The 21,210-nt window shown below is 43.5% G+C and overlaps 1 protein-coding gene across 1 annotated transcript in view; it reads right to left on the bottom strand.

The window, feature by feature from the left end:
* Tanc1 (tetratricopeptide repeat, ankyrin repeat and coiled-coil containing 1) overlaps window positions 1-21,210 on the bottom strand; it is a 191,404-nt gene that overhangs the window by 122,117 nt on the left and 48,077 nt on the right. Inside the window, exon 2 of the mRNA XM_059260505.1 lies at window positions 17,980-18,057. Coding sequence (XP_059116488.1) covers window positions 17,980-18,040 — 61 coding nt within the window. The 5' untranslated portion in view covers window positions 18,041-18,057. The remainder of the gene's footprint in view (window positions 1-17,979; window positions 18,058-21,210) is intronic.

Raw genomic sequence — 21,210 nt, 5'->3', positions numbered from 1 at the left:
TACTGTTTGTGACTGGAGGATCTCTAGAAGGACATATGGATTCTGTAGTCATGCCTGCATCTGGAAATGGGAAGTAAGCAACTGGAAGCATGGGCAGAGGTTAATCCTTGTATACGGCTGACACCCTCTGTGTGCATGCCTGATGTAAATATTTACATTTACACTCCCAAGGAGGGAGCCGTGTGTATATCTGAAGGTCTTCGGGTTAAGCTGGCCACCTGCTATAATCTAACTTTGCACGTGAATGAAATGAAGGTCCAGTCCACACGGCATGTGCTCAAGGACACGTGCACCGTGGTTATCACCCAGAGGTGACCTTGACGGCCACTGGCAGGTGGAGAGGAGACAAGGGAGGAAGAACAGCAGAATGCCACCCTCAATGGCAAGTATTTCTTCTCTCCGGACCTGCACTGGCTCTGTGCCAGCTCCAGGTCATCTCTGCTGTCATTGGCAGGGGGACAGCCAGTTGATGGAGTGGGCTGAGGTGGGATGCAGGTGGATAAAGCATGAACCCTTGTTTGTGTGTAAAACTGCACCAGGCAGGAAGTTACACAAAGCCTCCGGAGAACCCAGTAAAATATCTGTAAACTAAGAGGGAAAAACTTACATGTGCAGCCCCAATAAGAGACAGCAAGAAAGACAAGAGAGCCTAGCAATTTAAGTGAAGAACGGAGCATACTTTGTTGTTGGAACAACAATAGCTTAACCACGCTCTAGTCACTGAGACTGTTCCACCCCAAGCCTCCCAGCACAAACACTTCATGATTAAAAGGGTTCCCCCTACACAACAGGCCTCCCCTAAAATCATCGGTGGTGAGGAGCTGATAAAGTACACAGTTTACCAATGAAAGGAAAGTGGGCATCTTGAAGACCTGGAAAAGAAAACTGAGGAGACCACCCAAGGACAGCTGGGCACCCTGGTGGACTACGGAATGGCTGGCCTACACTTTTCACACAGGGCTTGCCTTCTGACCACTTAACCTGCAGCCCAGACTAAGATCCACCAACACTTCATACTAATCACAGAGAAAGAGCAAAGGCCCAGGACGGTTTCCCCAGGACATAGAGGGGAGTGACAGAAAAGGTTTAACGATGTGAGAAAAGATTACAGATACAGAAAACAAAAGCTGTTTCTCAGAAGAAACCTGGACACGACCAAGTAATGAGAACAAACCCTGTTCTGTCAGGAGAAAGACAGACAAAAGGGACCATCAGGCCCTATACCGCTCCCCTGGGGGAGGACCCAGGCCTGGAGTCATCTGGTAAAAACTTTGTATTGAAAACTTAAGAAAAGACTGTCATAGACCAAGGTATGTGTTTTTGAATGTGCATAAAACAGAGGATGCTGCAAAGAACCAGAGCCCAACCACGCCTGGTCACTGAGCTGTCCTAGAGCACTCCACAGCAAGGTATCACAAAAGGGGCAGATCCAACAAGCAGAAGTTAACTTCTTCCATTCCACACCTAATGGCCACCAATCAGAGTGTGGGGCAGGGTCACGCTCCCTCCAGAGACAAGCTAGTCCAGGCCCACTGCTGTGTTTCTAGTTAGCCATCTCTGATGTTTCTTGGCTTGAAGACTCACCATCCCAACCCCTGCCTTCATCGATCTGGTGTTCTCTCTCCATGTTAGTCTGCCTGAGATAGGGTCTGATTCCACAGTTCAGGCTGGCCTAGAACTCACTACAGAGCTCAGGCTTGCCTCAACCTCCCAAGTCCTGAGATTACAGGCACGAACATCACATTCAACATTGTTGCAATCTCTCTTAGGAACCCCAGGCATCTGAAATTAGGACCAACCTACCTAATCCTATCAAGACCTTTAAATTGATCACATCTGTAAACCTTGTCTTTCCAAACTAGGTCGTTTCCACGGGCACCATATTAAAGGCTGGGGCTTCAACATATCCTTGCAGGAAATACAGTTCAATCCACAACACTTTGCTCTCTCCAACATCAAAAGCCAGAAGTCCAAACAATAGCTATATAGAGAGAGAGGGGCTAGGATGATCAAGTCTCATAAAGCGGAAACAACTTTTCAATTGTATGTCATATCAATCAAAAGCATTCTCAGATGCTCACAGACTCAAAACACACAATACATTTATTACTTTGGAAACAAAACAAAAACATTACTTAAGAGAACCATCCAAATTAACTACAGTGGAGACACTATGGTTTTAAAAAGTATGTACTATATAACGCCTTCCAGCACTTCAGTCAACTGTCCCTTCCCACCCCCTTCTCTTTCAGGAAGTGTGATTTTTGAACCATATACTTCACCCCACAATGAAAAGAGAAGCCCTTACCTTTTCTGGGTGGCCTCTTAAACTAACAACGGTAACTGTCCTGCCAGAACTTGCTAGCATTTTACATGATCAGGACAACGGTAAAGAATGCCCTCCTTTGCCCCACCAACAGCTCTAAACAAGCAGGGCAGCACAAAGACTGATTTTGGTGCCAATGGACACGTTACAAGAAAGAAAAATAAACAGTTTGCCATGTGATCAGCATTTTTTAAGCCACGTGGAATAAACACGTAGGCCAGTGTATGTAACATTTTATATGCTGCATGACAATAAAAGGGGACACACAACCAAAGCCTCCAAAGGAGCACAGACCCACGGTGATGATGGTTGCTCTTCAGGCGTAGAAGCATGGATGATGGGCTTCCTCTGCCTTGGCTGTTTTCAGTGTGGCATGTATTCTGGCAATGTTTTTTAGGACATGAATATTTTATAAAGTATACTTGACTATCTGGCACACAGAAACAGAAATCTGTACCCATCTCTTTTTACTTCCTGGGGTTGCCCAGTAAAGCCATCCCACTGGATACTTACCAAGAAGCCCACTTTCCCTCTTATCTAGAAGCTTCTAATCATAACCACTATGGGCTTCAACCCACAGGTTCAGACTTGAGCTGACACACCCAACCCATACATCGCGGTCTCAACTGTCATAAGATGGGTCTACTTTCTACTGATTGTTCTACAGTGATGTTCTAAACTGGCTTCTGTCTGATTGTCATTCTTCCCCACATGGACGCAGGGTCTCCCCATGAAGTTCAGGCTGTCCCCCCAACTAGGATTAACATGTATTAACTATATAGCCCAGCTGTCTTATTCCAATTTCTTTGCCTCCAACTTCTAAGCTCAACCAATTAATTAATGCTTTCTTTTCCTAATGCGAAATGTCCTTAAACACAACCCAAATTCACCCTCTTAATTCACAGCAATATAAAGAACCTCACTTTCCCCATCAAACCTTCCTGTGGTTGACATGAGGAACAAGAGGAACACAGTGCCACAGACCTCTCAAATATACCAGTAGTGTTCTGAAGCCAAGCGACAAGAGAGCCCGGAACGGCCAGTGCCTAGAGAGTATCCATCCTTAAGCCATTCGCCCATCTCACTTACAGGCCTTAGCCCAATGATTACAGCCCAAGCTCCCCGATTCCTGAAACTCCCGTCACGTGGGCATCACGGTAACCCATCAGGATTTGTAGCTATGTCTTAATTATAAATGTTCTGTCTACTGAGTGTATCTGGACTAAGAAAGCTGACTGCATGGGTGTGGGCGTGGCCGTGGGTGTGGGCGTGGCAGTCAGAGGACAACTTACAGGTATCAGTTCTTTCCTCCTCTTATGTGTATTCTGGGAATGGAACTCTGGTCGTCAGGCTTGGCAGCAAGCACCTTTACTGCTAAGCCATCTTGCCAGCCTCCTAATAAGGATGATTAAGCTAGTAGTCATTACTACTTACTCAGTGTGCCAGACACCTCATTAAACTTTATATACATTCATTTACTCATCACAGTCCATCTCAAGAAGATGCTTTAACATCTCACATGTTCCAGGTGAGGGCACACAAAGTTGCCCACAGACTAGTCTCGACTCTATAACACAGTAGCACACTGGCTTGCTGGCCCAAACAGCAGATGCCCTAACCGAAGTGCATACTGGGAATGGAGAACTAACTGCTCGGTGCCGAAGAAATTCTGTCACCCACAGATCATTTAGCAAGTCGTGTTTCTCTGAATGATAATCATCAGGAACATTCTGTCACATTGGACATGATGACATTTTGGGGGTGGAAAAATAAGTGGAGGGGAAAGGAGGCTTTGGAACAATACCATAACCTGTACACCACCCCCACACTCACTACCCAGGCCCAAACTCTGCCAGTCCCTTCAGCAAAGCCGTGTGCCAGCAGGCCTCACGCAAGAGAAAGGGCGCGCATGAAGGGAGCTGCTCTCTCTATGTCAGTTGAAAGGAAATTTCCTTACCAGGAAAATGGCATCTATAAACATTTGGGGGGGCGGGGGGCAGCTCAAAGTTTCTAGGTAGCATGTGAAGTTCTCAAAAACAAGCAAAAAAAAAAAAATTCAAGTGTGAGGATCTGAGTTTCCTCCACAAAACCCACATTAAAAAAAAAAAAGAAAATGTTGCGTGGGCATGGTGGTACACTTGCAATCCCAGCCAGCACTGGAGACACAGAGACGGGGGATCCCTGAGCTCACTGCCTGGCTGGCCTGGCCTACCTAGTGAGCACCAAGTCAGTGAGAGAATCCAAGGTGCAGAGTGCCCACAAAGTAACACCTGAGGTTGGCCTCTGGCATCCACATGAACACACACCACACACACACACACTCTCAACACTGCACAACACAGCCAACTCCGCTCATATTCCAGAAAGACGTATCAATTGACTATGCACACACAGCTATTTAACCAGGCCCTTTTCAGGCCTGTATTGAGGTGTGGGACTAGAGGAGAGAACAAGATGACTTTGCATTTACTGGCTTTTGGATTTTTGTTGTTTTGTTTTTTGAGACAAGGTTTCTTTCTGTAACCCTGGCTGTCCTGGAACTCACTCTGTAGACCAGGCTGGCATTAAACTCATAGAGATCCACCTGCCTCTGCCTACCAAGTGCTGAGATTAAAGGCGTGTGCCACCACCGCCACCACCTGGCTTCATTTGCCATTTTGTGTCTTTTGTATTCTATACACTACGTCTGCTCTACCATCTCTCTCTCTCTCTCTCTCTCTCTCTCTCTCTCTCTCTCTCTCTCTCTCTCTCACTCACACACACACACACACACACACACACACACACACACACACAATTATTGCTCAGTTTCAAAACAGCAGCTTCAACAACATGTCTGGTAAAATATCTTAGCAACAATGTCAATATTGTCTCACTGCAGCTAACCATATTAACTTTCCACTCTAACCATGAGTTCTAAAACATAAAGTGGATTGCAAGTTATTTGCTCCATTCATTCTTCGAGTATGTCTCTGGGAAAAGAGCTCTCGAACGTCATGCAAATTGAACAGTAAGAATACATTCACTAGCTATTCCTTTTTGTGTATCTAACTTGTGAGTGTAAGTATGTGAGAGAGCAAAATGTTGACACAGAATCAGCATAAACACAAGAATCAAATGAAATACACTGACAAATTGCTTTGATCAAATCGTGTGCCTTGTTATTTTGTAATAGAATCCTTTAACTTCTGTACTTTTGCATCTGTATTTAAAGTTCATCTTTATAGGATTGCCAAGAACACAGTTTGCGATACTGGGGGACCATACTTCTCCTAAGAATTTTCAGAGTCACATGCACAAGTGTTGCATAACTAGCTGGGATGTCCCTGCAGTGTCGCAGAAAGAAATGGCAGCACGTCAGCAGCTCTAACCACTCAACAGCTCCCACAAAGGTGCAAATGTGTGGTCCCTACCCAGTGGTCGGATGGAGGAGAAATGGCCAGGTTTAGGACTCAACTGCCCATCAGTTACACCAGAGCCCGTTCCTGTACAGACGAAGTGAGCAGTGAATCTCGTGCACAGCACTTCAAATGCACCCACATCTTTGCAGACAGAGAAGCTTCTTGTTTCGAATCCTTGCATCTAGGCCCCAGTACACCTTCCCTCTTCCATCTCTTAGCGAACACATCTTTCCAGACTGTTTACAGCAATTGTCCCTGCAGCATTCTGCTAAGGGCATGCCTATTAAGTAGCTCTTTCCTCCATCTGCACCAGATGGAGTGGCCAGGGTCGGGCTGGCCACATAGACAAGTGAGCTAATGAATCAATATGTCCAAGATACCACCAGTTACCAAAGTCTAAAGGAGAGTGCAAAGAGACAGAGAAGCAAAGAGACCAGAATGGTATAGGGATTATCATCAGTTACAAGAGCAAACATTTCTAACATGCTTACTGTGGTCCTGACATTGTTCTAAAGATTTTAACTTAGTCACTCTTCAAGGAATCAACACTCTAGAGAGAAGACTTGCCCCTTGGTATGGGCAGGGGATTGGTTCCAATATCCCCACTGGATAGTAAAATCTTAGTATGAGCAAATCCCTTATGGAAAATGACATAGTACTTGCATAAAACCTACATACATCCTCTTGTATACTTTAAATCACTGCCAGATGTTGGACAATACTTAATACAATGGAAATGCTATGTAAATTGGGGTCATACTATATTATTTAGGGAGTACAAGGCAAAAATCTGTTTGTGGTCAATGTTCATACAGTTTTTTTCCCCTGATAATTTTTTTAATTCAGATTTTAAATATTCAACAGGTCAGCTCTGTAATGTTATTCTCCATTTCACAAAAGCAAAACCGGAAAGACAGTGAGGTTCAGCAGCTTAAGCTGGGAACTGAACTCAAGCACCCAGATCACCAACTTCAGGAACCGAGAAACTGGGCAATTTTGTCTCTACAACTCGAGAACCGTGTCGTCTTTACAGAGTTCAGAGTGGCTTTCCTTTGTTTTCCTTCTGTGGATCTAGGAATCGAACCCAGGACCTCGAGCATGCTAAGCAAGCACTTTACCACAGTATACCCCAGCCCCTACTCTCCATCTATAAACTATCCACTACATTAGGTAAACAGAAGCATTCAGCACACTGTATAACTGTGCAGTGAAGAATAACTTTTTCATAAGGATCATCGCATCTTCTCTAGAGAATCTGAGTCAACTGGTGGTTCACTTCCTGTTTGTTTTTTAAACCCAGCATCTGCATACCAAAACCCATGACATAAATTTAAACATTTGCAGGAGTATACTCATGATATACCTTTTAATCTCACCTGATACTGAAATTTTAAAACAAAATTCACTATATTTGACTCTTATAATTGCTATCTGACACAAATTATCTTCATTTTATAGGCAAGAAAGCTAAAGGTTCAAAGAAATATAGTAACTTGTTCTAAGAAAACTATTAGGTGCCTTCAAACTTGAAACTGAGAGGCCACCTCAGGGGACTTTTATTTTGTTTTGTTTGTTTGTTGCTTATCTGGTTTTGTGTTCCAAGACAGTTTAACTCTTTTCTTATATAGCCCAGACGGCCTCCAGCTTCAACCCTCCCTACTTCAGCCTCCTGAGTGTCTGGCTGAAGGCATTCCAAAAGCGCTCTTAACTCACTCCAACACAACATTTTCCTACATCAAAAGGTACCTGGTCTCATGTTTGGAGAGTCAATTGAATACATAAAAAGAAACAAGCCCTACAGAAAATGGCATCTTCAGAACCGTGGCCCTGCGGGTGCAGGTCTGAGAGTTTTAATTACATGAGCATCACACCCAAGCACGAAGCAGGGAAACAGTCAATCGCCTCAAAAACTGATTTGTAACCGAGCCAGTTTTTAACACTGAACTTACAGAATTAGTATAGAATCCTTCACTCAATCCTCCCAAATATAAAGGATGACTTAGATAAATCTTTTTAGGCTTTATAATTCGAAATTAAACATGACATGTTTGCCTTGCTTAAAACTTTAGCTGGTGAGCTCTCAATGATTAAACACTCATTAAAATATTAAAACAGCTACTAAACCCAATGGAAAAAAGGAAGTAAACAGGCAGGACAAAGAAAGAAATTGTATTATTGACAAAAAGTCATACAACAGATACAGTGTCAAACATCAGCTTAAATGCTTTTAAAATATTCATTTAATCCCCATGAGCAAGCACTGAGCACAGAGCACCTAAGTCATGTGTCCAGGTTCGTGGAGCTGGTAAGCTAATACAGCCACAATACAGCCCCGGACAGGACTACTTCAAATGGCCACTGAACATACAAGAAAGTGCTGAGCTCATACCTTTTATTAAAAAGTCGTAACTGAAACATTAAAATGCAACTATCTGGATACCCACAGAGATAAAATCGTTTCATTACAATGCTGGTAATATTTCCTAATACATTGTTGGTAGAACTATAAATTTAATGTCATCTTTTAGAAGGGTATTTTTGCAAAATTAAGAAAAATATAAATAAAAATACTACTTTTTAAAAAACAAAAACAAAAACTCTCCCCACTGAAACACAGACAGGTGCATTCAGGGAGATTCATTTCAGTATTGATTTGGAACCATGACCAGAAAGACAACAAAACTTCCATTCTAAGACAGGGTCTCATTACGCCATCCAGGATCACCAGGAATCACCACGTAGGCTGGTCCAGGCTCTAAACTCACGTTGCTTTCCAGTGCCGGGATTACAGGCATGTGCCACCAGGCCAGGCTTCGGCTTCACTATCAACAATTGAAATGAATCATGGTGTATCTGCCAGACGTGGTAGCACATGCCTTTAAATCCCAGCACTCTGAGGCTGGAGGACCTGTTAAGTCCACAAGTTCTGGGTCATTCTGGGCAACAAAGCAAATATCCTATCTCTTAAACAAAAACAAACAAAATGTAAACAGAAGAGAAGGAAATGCCACACATACAAACCAGGGCCACACTAGAAAAGAAGAGAGACTGATCAGTTCCTCACCAAGGCCAGCAGAACACAGTGAGCCGGGAAACAAAAAGTCACTGAGAAGGTAGTGTACTTGAACAGAACAACACGGAGGTCTCAAATGCAAAGGAATACTAGCTTAAATTAGATACGCACTTTACCTACAAAATTGACCCTTTATTAAAATTCACAACATACTTAATACTAAGTAAAGGATTGAGGAGAAGAAAAGAACCACGGTATAATGGCACAGTAGAATACTGGGCAGCTTTTGAAGACGCGCGTGCGTGTGTGTGTGTGTGTGTGTGTGTGTGTGTGTGTGTGTGTGTGTGTTTAAAGCAAAATTATCTTGTCTTTTTTTTTCTCCATCCTTAACTGATTTTCCCAATTGGACATTGCTCCAAAGACCCATATTTATTCTCAATTTTACTATTAGAGAGTAGTTTTTTTAAAATGGTGTCTGCTAAGACAAAGCCTCACTATGTAGCCCAAGCTGGCCTTGAACTCATAGCCATCCTTCCACCCCAGCCTCTAGAATGCGGGGATTACAAGACAGGCCATGGCACACATTATACATAGAAATAAACAAATGCAAAGAACTCTTTAATGTAATATTGTGCTAAAAACCATCTCGGAAATAGATTAAAAAAATTAATAAGAGTATGTTAAATGATAAAGTACTGTCGAAATTTAATCGAGAACAGATTTTTCTTTAATAGTACACAAAATATGACATTATACTTTAAGAACAATAAAATGCTATGGACACACTGTGTCCTCTTCAGAACTCCTACGGTGAGGCTGTTAAGAGAGCAGACACAGAGCATCAGGAAGATGATTCAGGCTCCACAGTTAGGAGACATGAGTGCACAGTCCTTGTTAGTGTAAGAAGGGGCTCCCAAGAGCGTGCTGTCTCTATCCCATCAGGCCCCGCTAGAAGGCCGCCTTCCACCAACCAGGAATAACCCTCACCATAATCTGACACGCTGGCTCCCTGATCTGACTTTCAGCCTCCAGAACTGGAAACACATAAGTCCCTGTTGTTTTAGGCACCCCACCAAAGATGCTCCATGGTGGCAGCTCAAGCAGATAAGAAAATCCACTATCAAAAATCAAAATTTTTTCACAGCTGGTACTTGACCCCACCCCTTCTCTATCCTTAACCCAGAGTTCGCAGTCAGGCTTCTAGCCTTGCTCATCGGCCAGTCCCATGACCTAGGAAAACTCCAGAAAATCCCAGCACCTATGTCAGGCTGCTCACACCTGCCTGTAACTCCAGCTCCAAGGGACGAGACGCTTCTCCTGGCATCCACAGGCACACAGACAGGAAGAGGCAGATACACACCCACAAACACCAATAACTAGTTAAATACTTTCCAACCAAGAGCACTGCAGCTATCCAGTGCAGGTTCCCGTCAGAAGTCAAATCATTCCTGTGTCCTCTGTGAGTGGGGTCAGCCATTGGGGGTCAAATCTAAGCCTGGATGCTCCCACACCACCTTAAATATGGGCAACTCCTGGCTGAAAGCTTAACAATGAAGAATTAAAATCAGCTGTTGAGATACTTGTTTGGTTTTTATTCCTAAGACTTTAACCCAAAATGGTAAGTTCAGATCATTGTCTATTAAAAGTCGAGCCACCTCAGACGGTCCTCTGCAGGAACTACTGGCCAGTAGAGGGAGGTGAATCCAGTTCTCCATACTTCTGTAGACTAGAAATAATCAACTTTGAAATTCTCTCCCCAAAATGCAAAGAGCTCACATGGAAACTAAAATATGGAGATTTTATGGAATCATGAGACATACTGATGAGGCTCTTTGAAGTTCTTAAAAAAAAAAAAAAGAAAAGAAAAGAAAGAAGAAAAAAACAGAAAAAAACCTTTCATGAGGAAAAAAATCTGAAATGAAATCCAATTTGGTAAACACAAATAAACATTTTTAACTGAGTTTCTAATTTATCATTTCCCTACTGAAGTTAAGCTTCCTTTTGCATACATACACATCCAGCAGGGACTCGAGGAAAGTGTAGAAAGCTTTGCATCGTCCTTTATGATGATTCTTCCTGGAGGTCTCATCGGCCACACGGAGTGGGAGGTTCTGGGCGATCGCCTCGGCCTTCCCTTTCCCTCTGAGCACAGGGCTTGCTCCAAGTATGCACCACACAGCAAACAGGAAGTCCATCATGAAGCCATCACGGCCCATGTGTGCAGGTGTCCAACACATGACAAATACTCCAGACTTGTCCGCTTCCTCTAACACATCCATTCTTTATGTTTTCGGAAAGCACGGGAAAGCAACCAGAGGATGAAAGACAAAGGCTTCCAAAAATGAAGACCTTCCTGAATGAGGATGTGTTAGAATGAAGTCTTCTTATAAATGTGTTTAGAAACCTATCCTCAGATCTGCTTGGCATCGCCTGAAATCACTTTTGCAAGGGAAGGTGCCTTTCAGTTTAATTGCACAAAGAAGGATACAAAGTATCTGATGAAGGCTAAAGATGAAAAATACAGGAAAAGAATTTACAAAGTATAAACTACCATCTAGTAAACAACTCAGAGCTTACCAGTTACATTATGGAGAACGGATCAAGATGGGAGAAACACCTTTATTGCCCCAAATAGATAGTAGACTCTATATTTAGGAATAGCAAGTCATCAAAAGAAGCTTCTAGAAAATCACTTTTGCCTGGGATCAGTTGTTATGAAAATTTTGCTTTTGTCATGGTCTGTTGTCCAATTCAGTAGAGCATTTGGTTTCATTTTTGTTAAGGTTATTACTTTTCCTTTCTATTTGGACAATACCTGATAATAAGCGGTGAAAGAAATCCCTCCAATCAGTCCTGACTTCTCTAACTTCCAGGGGAAGAACAAGAATTCTGTTTGAAGCCCAGTATAATTAATGGTTGTCTCACGAAGTAACATGACCAAAAGGATCCTGAGGAGGAAAGGGTTTTCATCTTACACTTGTAGGTAACAGTCCTTCACTGAGGGAAGTCTGGGCAGGAACCAAAGCCGAAGCCATAGAGGAATGCTTCTTATTGGCTTGCTCTCCATGGTTTGCTCAGCCTGCTTTTTTATACATCAGAGGACCACCAGCCCAGGAGTGGTTACCACACAGGACCTCGGCTCTCCCACACCAATCAATCAAGAAAAATCACCACAGGCTTGCCCACAAGCCAATCTGGTGGGGGCATTCTCTCAATTGGGGTTCCCTCTTTCCAAATCACTCCAGACCATGTCAAGTTGACATAAAACTTGCGCCAGCACACGGGTGCACACCTATAACCCCATTGTTTGGGAGGCAGAGACAGAATGGCTGCAAACTGAGCTCTCAGTTTGCAAGTTTAAGGACAGTCGGGGTCTGCATCGCCTCTGCTCTTTAAGCGGCCAGTTTTCTGAAGACAAGACAGAATGAATATCGAGCAGAAACTGAGTATCAACCTAGGTAGAAAGGATTTCTTTCTTTTTTTTTTTTTTGTTTTTGGACTTGGGGTTTTATTTATTTGTTTGTTTGTTTGTTTGTTTTTCGAGACAGGGTTTCTCTGTGTAGCCCTGGCTGCCCTGGAACTCACTCTGTAGACAAGGCTGGTCTCAAACTAACGGAGATGTGCCTGTCTCTGCTTCCCAGGGCTGAGGTGAAAGGTATGTGCCACCACCACCCAGCTGAAAGAATTTCTAATTAAACTTGGACAATATCTCTATAAGAAAGTTTTGCCCAAGTTCCAGCTATCCAGAGATGACCAAGCTGAGATTTGAATTTGTGACCTCTAATTCCCAAATCTGGTGTTTTGGTTTGTTCGTAGACTTTGCGCTCTGAAGAGAACAAAGAAAACACATGATGCAGGAACCCAGCAAACCCTGAGAACCAAGCTGTATCCCAGCTCCACTCTGCATAAACCAGAGACTGACACTTGATACAATTATTCAAATGCTCTGGTAAAGAGAAATGCATTACCTTTAGAAGGAACTGTTTCTGGTTACTGTGCTGCTGGAGAAACATTTTGTAGTCTCTTAACAGAAGATACCAAACGGCCACATCAACAATACAGTCGCTGCACTGAATTCCTAAATAATGGTCCACAGCCGCAGCAAGCGGGCAATGGAGCACAGACTAATCAAAAGCAGCTTCATAGTTTCTGGATGAAACAAAGCATCGTTTATATTGAGGCATTTTTAGAAGGTACCACCGAAAGCCACAAGGCAGCCTGGAATGGCTTAAAATACCAAGTTTAACAATCACATCAATGGCTTTTAGACTTTGGAGAGGACAACAGCTTCCTTTTGCCTCGAATTCAAAGTGAAGAAACAAATGCAAAACAAACCAATTAACTGGGTACACACATGTTGAGAAACTATCCACTGCCTTCATTAACACATTACAAGTGTGTTTAGCCAACCACCTGGGTTTTAGTGATGGAAAGGGTGAAGGCCAAGGCTCCTTAATAAACTGCTCCAAACTAAGACCATTTCCTTCACTCTCACACACACACACACACACACACACACACACACAGAGACGGGGGGGGGGGGGGGGGGGAGAGAGAGAGAGAGGGAGGGAGAGAGAGAGAGAGAGGGAGAGAGGGAGGGGGAGAGAGAGAGAGAGAGACAGAGAGAGAGAGAGAGAGAGAGAGAGAGAGAGAGAGAGAGAGAGAGGGAATAAAAGCTGGCTAGAGAAGGGATACATACAGGGAATGTGCCCAGTCCCCTCCTATGGAAGGCAAGAGATCTTCCATAAGGAGAGCAAAAATCTATGTTTAAAAATAAAATTATCCACTGTGAACTTTAATTATATTAGATATCAAATACAATTACGTTTCATTTCTTGACACTACTGTCAAGAACGAAAACCTCGCCAAACCAGCTGCTTGCTGGAAGTGCTGGCTATTCTCCTGACTAAGGACCACACTTGTCAGTTTGGAGGGAAAGAGATCTTCCCAATGTCTGACTCACCCACCCTCCATGGTATATGGGCTGATGGGAAGCAGAATTCACCCTGCCCCATAGACGTGAGACATTTACACACACCTTCCAGCCTCTTTGCAGGTTGAACCCAGGCATGAGAACCAGGCTTGGCCAGTTTACAAATACTTGAACAGTTTTCAATTCTCCTGGCCTAGTCCTGAGCTTCCTCTCTTCCAGATGAACTTTCATATCATTTTTGTGCCGTGTTAGAAAAAAGAAACATACAGAAAGTTTAAGGAGGTCAAAATGTCCTGTTATGACACTACAATATATTTCTCTACACCACAGGATGTCGATAACTACAAATGGGTCCTGATGTAAACCTTCTGTGCATCACTGGGATTGCCAGCGGGACAAATACGGCAAATGAAACACTCCGGTGTGGCTGTTTTAACAGGAGAAGCCGTGCACATTGGGGGAAGCCGCTATACCTTCTAGTCGACTTTTCTGTGAACCTAAAACTACCCCTTTTGAAAACTTAAAAAAAAAAAAGTCCCCCAAACCAAAAAGTTGGGATGCGTGCAGGGTTAGATCAGATGAAGCGTATTTGGAGGCCCAGGGTTTGATCCCCAGGACTACAAGAATCAACAACAAAAGTGGAATTTCATCATGGAGTAAAAGAACTATACAGATAATTTTAGGAGAACTAGTTGGCTTAAAATAATAAATATGTATGTGTATGCATATATACTCAGGAATTTAATAATTCTTTTTATTCAGTCAAGTCTTGAGTCACCAATACAGTTTTATCATTTATTTCGATATATAGCTTACACATTTATCATTTATGATTTATGATTTACAACATAGAACATATTCCTTTTCTCTAGAGACCAGAGGCTGGCTTCCTCTGCTGGTTTAATATGCACTCAACTCTGTTGTTAGGTTCTGATCTTGCATCAGATACCCCTGACTGGAGAATATCGCAGTTAGCTCATTTTAATAACAGTTTAATAAGAGTCGCATGAAAATCACCTGGTAAGACAGGTCAGATGAAATCAAGAAATTTGGTGGTAGGTGGCAAACCTCTCTGAAGAGCTTTGCGATAAAGACGGTGCCTTGTTTCCTTGTTTTAAATCAAGACTCTGCCATGAAAACAGGGAGGAAAAAAATAGATGTCTTGGTCCAACATGCCCTTCTACTGTGTCTAAATACTAATTTTTTAAACTTACATTGATACATGTATAGTGTGTGTGTGTGTGTGTGTGTGTGTGTGTGTGTGTGTGTCCCCCCGTCCGTGGGGTCCACACATGGGGATAAAAGGATAACCTTTAACTTATTTATTATTTAAGTCTCTCTTTGCAGAATGTGGTGGTAGGGATGAAATACAAGTCGTCATCCTTCAGGCTTGGTAGCAAGCACTCGGCTAGCTGAGCTATCCTGCCAGCCCTTAATATTTATTTTTGCTCCCATAGACCTAGTTCAAGGCCAAGAGACAGATGTGGCTCATTTTTTTACTGAAGGAACTTCAACAAGGACAAAGAGAACATTCATCCCCAAAACACCTCAAGGTTTTTGGTATTGCATTCCCCAACATGCCTCTCCAGCTTCCAGAAACTAACATTTTATTCATCTACAAGCACAGATGAAAATGCATGATCATTTTTAAAAAGAATTTTGCTAATTTTAGAGTTCAACCAATGGGATCCAATCTCACGTTCTGTGATATATATACTTATAATCTGAGTGTCAACACTTGCTAATTTTTTTTGTTCCCCATACAGCTTAAGGTAGTTACATAGGATATATTCTTTTAGCGACAGAAGCTGGAGGAAAAGCTTTTCAATACTTCTGGGGATACAGCTCAGCTGCAGAATGCCCACTAGTAGGTTCAAAGGCAAACTATGCCTGCTGCCTGGCCTGCCTGAAAGACACAGGTGCTGAACATCATTTAAACTTATTCCCTAGGCTGAATCCTTAGTTGTGGGTGTGAGGAGGGACTATTATTAATATTTAGCCTGGTGTGGCGGCGCAGAACTGTAATCCCAGCAACTGGGAGGCAGAGGCAGGAAGAGCATACATTCAAGGCCAGGCTGGGCTGCTCAAAGAAACCTTGCCTCGAAAACACCACCAAAAATGAAACCAACAGGTGGTAGTTGCGCACGACTTTAATCCCAGCACTCAGGAGGCAGAGACAGGGTTTGAGGCCAGCCTGGTCTACATATCAAGTTCTGGGACAGCCAGGGCTACAAAGAGAAACCCTGCCTTGAAAAAAACAAACAAGACTGCTTTTAATTGGAAACAGTACTGCAAAGCCTGGCCATGCTGAAGGAGAAGTTGTTCCGAGTCTCAGAGTTGTCTCAGACCTGCTTAGGCTGAGAAATTCAGCTAGGACACACCGAGAGGATGAGCGCTGTCACAGAACTCAAAGAAGTTGTCAAATTCCAAGTATTTACCCAAATCTTTTCGCATAACCTCAGCTGGATGTAAAACCCCAGCTGCTCTGTTCCCAGCACAACAGAAACCAGGTTCTAGGAACAGCAAAGCACAAGGACCATACCGATGCTCTATACCAAAAGCTCCCATTACGTTTTCAAGTTGGTGCACCGTAGTGAAAAACCCAGAGTGTGGGAACTACTATAAAGACAGGACTCACAGAAAAAGCAGTAGTTTCTCTTAAAAGGCCAAAGGGAGACCTAAACCCCAAGTCCCATGTTTTGAAACTGGCAAACTATGCCTGCTGCCTGGCCTGCCTGAAAGGCACAGGTGCTGAACATCATTTAAACTTATTTCCCATGATCCTGGCACCATGGAAGAGGAGGGTCTTTGTTGAGAGATTCTGTTACTCTACAGGGAGTTTGGCTTGCAGACCCTGGTCCTGAGAGGGAGTGGGGGTGGGTACCTGGTTGCTTGGCAGCTCCATCCCAAGACAGCTTAGGAACTATGTTTATGCTAAAAATTACAAAGGTTTCGAAGGCAACAAATAAAGTCTCTCGAATTAGTATCTGATGAGCCAAAACTTCGGAAGAAAAAAATTAACTACTTTCAGAAAAATAATGAGAAAGGCATTTTGGCCCTGACCCAGCAAAGGATGAATGTGCCCCTGGAAAGAAATTATGTGAACTAAAATTTCTCCATAGTAACAATTCTAATTAATTATTCAAAGCTAGGGGTTGATTTTCTAAGGTTATGAGCTAACTCTGCAGCCTTCTGTTTATATCATTAAAATCTGCTTCCTTCTAGTCTTTGTATCTGTTTACCCAGGCATTAATGAGAAGTCTGTAACAGAATCCCAACAGCAACCTTGTAACAAAGGCTTCTCATTCGAGGTGAGTTGGCCACTTTGCAGGCTCGGTTTAAGGGATAATTAGTAATAAGTAGAAACTTTATCTAGGTTCCACATAGCCAAAACATTTAGTTACTGAGTCCCTTATAAAAAGCACGGAGACAAATTAACAACACATAAGGTGTTTTGCATTAAAAGTTAATTATAATTGATGACGCCGAATATATTTATCTATGATATTTTAACAGAAATGAAAACTGAAATATTACTTGACATTAAGTAATTTTAAAAGGAGCCATTTGGCAACAAGAGTCGATCTCACACTGAGTTTTCAGAGTGGCTTACAGGGTAGTTCCTGCAGCTCATTTTAACTGGGAATACAAATACATGATGCACAGACTTTCTATCGAGAGAAACTGGAACCTAAGACTGACGGGTGAGCAGAACAACCTTAGGGGAGGTCACCACGCGGAATGCAATGCTATTTGGGTCACAGTGGCCAAATATGCCCCAAAACACTACAGACGAGAGGAGGTAAGGCAGAGCCAAGTTAAGGCGCTCCCCTCACACGGAGTGAACCGTCTGGCATTAAGCGGGCCCACACCTGTTAGGAATAAAATTCGATACTCAAAAACACAAGAACCAGTCAGGCAACAGTTGGTCAGACATAAAATTCAACTCCATGTGGGACAAGGAAAAGGGCTTTCTAGAAATCAAATTCCTAAACACAACTGCCATCCTTCAGCCTCTTTAACTAAGCTTCCGGACCTGAATGACTTGTTAAAAGTATGAACCTTCAACATCTTTGAGAGAAGGATTTGGTTCAAAATTGAAACTTATTTCCAACATCGTTTCTCATAATAGTAATAATAATAAAAAACCCTTAAATACAGAGCTCCTCGAAGCCTCCAGGACACTGCTGGTTCTGAGTCTCTCCAGGGTGGTACCAAAGCCATGCTCCTACCTAGGCTGAAGTGGTGGGATCTGGCCGCCCGGTGCCGCCCACCATAATAGCTCAACTTGTGTCTGTGCACTTACCTGCTTCCTTCTTGCTCCCCTTCCCTCCCTCTCGGCTCTTCTTCAGCACAGCCTTCAACATGGTCAACAGTCTCGTCTCTAAAGAGAGAAGGGAAGGAATCAAACGCGGGAAAAGTAGGGACTATCGTTTGCATACTGACCTCAAATGTGTAATCACGTTCAGAAAGGATGCCTTCGAATAACCCAGAAGTACCCTGAGATTTCTGTGAACGTCCTATGAATGAGCATGTGGTGGAAACTAAGCGGTGGAGACACAAGGAATGCTTTCTAGCTTTCGATGAAGCCATCAGAAGTTCACTGTCATGTTAGAAAAGTTACAACAGCCACACGCGGTGCATTCTCCGCATTCCACATCTAATTAGGGTTACGAGGCTAAACCTGGGTCCATCACTAGTGGTAAGATATTTGACAAGGTGATAATACAGTTTGCCAGCCCTAGTGAACAAAAACAAAAAGAAGAAAACATAAAATCACAAAGATTATGGTTAAGAAGAAAGAAGCTACATGGTTAAAAGAAATGTTTTACAGGTGCCACTAATTATAAACCACAAAAACCATTTTGGAAGGTTGCTGGATTGGAACATACCTCACAAGCATTTGCAAACTAAATACAGATGGAACCCATTTTAACCCTGATGCCAGGTGGCCCAATTAAACAGTGCATACTCCCGTGTAGTTTTACTATATATAGTTATGACTTTGGGAAGGAGATGAGGAGAGCAGGCCTTGTGGATGGCTGCTGAGTCTTTTAAAAGAATGAACTGCATTTTGCATGGGGGGGGGGTGCAGGGCGGGGACTGAGTTTGTAAAAACAACACAATGGCCCAGGATTAAGATGAAACTGGAAACCATCTCTACAACAAGCAACAATGGGACTATTATTTCCTCATGAAGCTGATGCACCAAGGAGGAGGCAGAAGGCATGCAGCAGAGCCAAGCCCACAAGGATGGGGGGAGGGGAGGACACCTTCCACTGGAGAAGAAATCCCAAACCTGCCTAACTTGAGAGCCTCAGGTGGCCTCAGTCTGACAAGCCACATCGCAATGCTCAGAGAGTAAGTAAAGCAGTTCTGTGCAGCCCACTGAGAAGGATAAGGAGTCTGAGACGGATAAGGAGCCTCAATGTGCTGCCATCCACAGAGCCACAACACAAGCAAGCAGAGTGACCTTCCTTATCATGTGGTCCAAGCTTGTATTTATTTTTTCAAGCCTTTGTTTTACCAACGAAGAAACAGACCCTGGAGACTGAGTCCACCCAGGGGTCACTCAGCTAATTAACAGCAAGGCCTGGTTCCAAATGTGCAGAGTTCCAGCTGGGCCCTGCCTCCCTCAGCAGGCTGCCCGGGGCTGGCTAGGCTCTCCTCTCAGATCAGTGAAAGCTTTGGGCAAACAAACAAAACCCAAAGTTTTAGGAGGATAATATCTAGAAAGCCACAGTGGTTATTAGGGTTAAACCTTCCTACAAAGCAGACTACACACAAAAGGAGCATGGCTCAGGCCCAACTCTGCCTTTGAAATGCTTCTTTAACCTGCGGAGCATCTTTCCATATGGAGCCCCCGGAAACACAAGTTTCTCCTGACAGTCATGCTCAAAACAATGCAAAGTGACGTGGTATTTTCAAGAGGCCATAAAAGCCAGATATGGTGGCACACACCTGTCATCCCAGTAGTCAGGAAGCCCAGGCAGGAGGATCACCAGTTTAAGGTCAACCCCAGGCTACTTAGCAAGCCTTTCTCGAAAGCGTTTTTGGATTTGTTTCTTTTTAATTTAAAGGAGGCAAAGGCGAAATTTGAAATTTAAAAAAAAAAATAGATGCATAATAGGCACACACATTTTCTTCTTCAAATCAACTGTCCCGGTTTGTAACTCAACGAAAACTACACACCTAAACAAGGAAAACACCAGCAGAACCATGCCATAGGCTTGTCCCAGGCCCCTCACACATGCTGTGGTGGTTCTCAGAGAGAGGCCTGTGCTTGACCCTTCAGCCATCTCAGGCCACATTATGTCCACAAAGCTGCCCTTAACTGGCCAGCAGGTCACTCCTAATTTGCAGCAGAACTACCATGCTACCCACCATGCTACAGAGTAAGGTCTAGATGACACTGGTTTTTGGCACCTCAGCCCAGACATCTGCTGGCCTGTGTCGGGAGCTCAGCTGTTTTTAGGATAGTTATATCGATGTCAGCGGTCTTAGATGTAACAGCCTATCAAATATCTACCATAAGTTTTTCTCCTGGGTTCCCACTCATCTGTGAACAGCTGACTTGGGGCAAAGTTTAAATTTTATTCTAAAAGCTGTTCAAACAATGACATGGAAAATAAGTACCCTACTACTACCATAGCATGTGTGCATATGTGTACAACACACACACACACACACACACACACACACACACACACACACACACGGGGAAAAAGGGGTAAAATAAAGACTTCCCAGAAAGTCAAGTTTTGAAATCAACAGAAGTCCAACTGAGCCATGCAAAATCATCCCAAATCCATGAGGGATGGCCAAAAAAGAAGCCATAATAACAAACCAGGCTAACACTGCCTCCTCCCGAAGGTCATCTAGCATGCCTGACTCTACCTGTGCCTGTGAACTTACATACCCACACCTACGTACAGGTCTGGAAACAGAGCGAGCCATCTCAAGAGCCATGTTACGCGGTGGAATGACAGAACCACCTCCCCGTGAAGCAGCTCCTGACTCGGTCCTTCCTTAGCCCACCATCACCCCACTACGGTGTGCTGGTCCAGTCACACCACGGTCTGATCTGCTGGCAGACATGATTCTGGGAGAAAATGAATAAGTCGGTGTTCTGGATTTAAACAAAAGCTCTTGTGAGCTTTGTTTTAATGGACATCACTTTGCCAAGCCCCATCCGTTTTCCGGAATAGTGAGTTTCTTGACCCCAGCTGGAGGACCAAGAAAGACAGTAGAAATCCTTGTATGGCAATGGTACCAAGAGCTCTCAGAACGTACCCTTTGTTCATCAAACACTTCCTTTCAGGTGGGCAGCCACTGCCATCCCCTCTGACAGGTGAACACCGACTTGTGATGAACAAGCACCAAACAGAGAGGACGTAGATCCCTCACCCGATTCCAGACACATAAATTCGGACCCAAGTGATGAAAGCCCAGCACACTGAAAAGAAACTGCCAGAAGTTCTCAGGTTGCTCAGGCAGAGCCATGCATACTCCAGGAAGTACTTAAGAGCGAGTGTTA

The sequence above is a fragment of the Peromyscus eremicus genome, chromosome 4, assembly GCF_949786415.1.
Source record: "Peromyscus eremicus chromosome 4, PerEre_H2_v1, whole genome shotgun sequence".
In the NCBI taxonomy this organism is placed as follows: domain Eukaryota; kingdom Metazoa; phylum Chordata; class Mammalia; order Rodentia; family Cricetidae; genus Peromyscus; species Peromyscus eremicus.
This window is presented reverse-complemented; position numbering and strand designations above follow the sequence as displayed.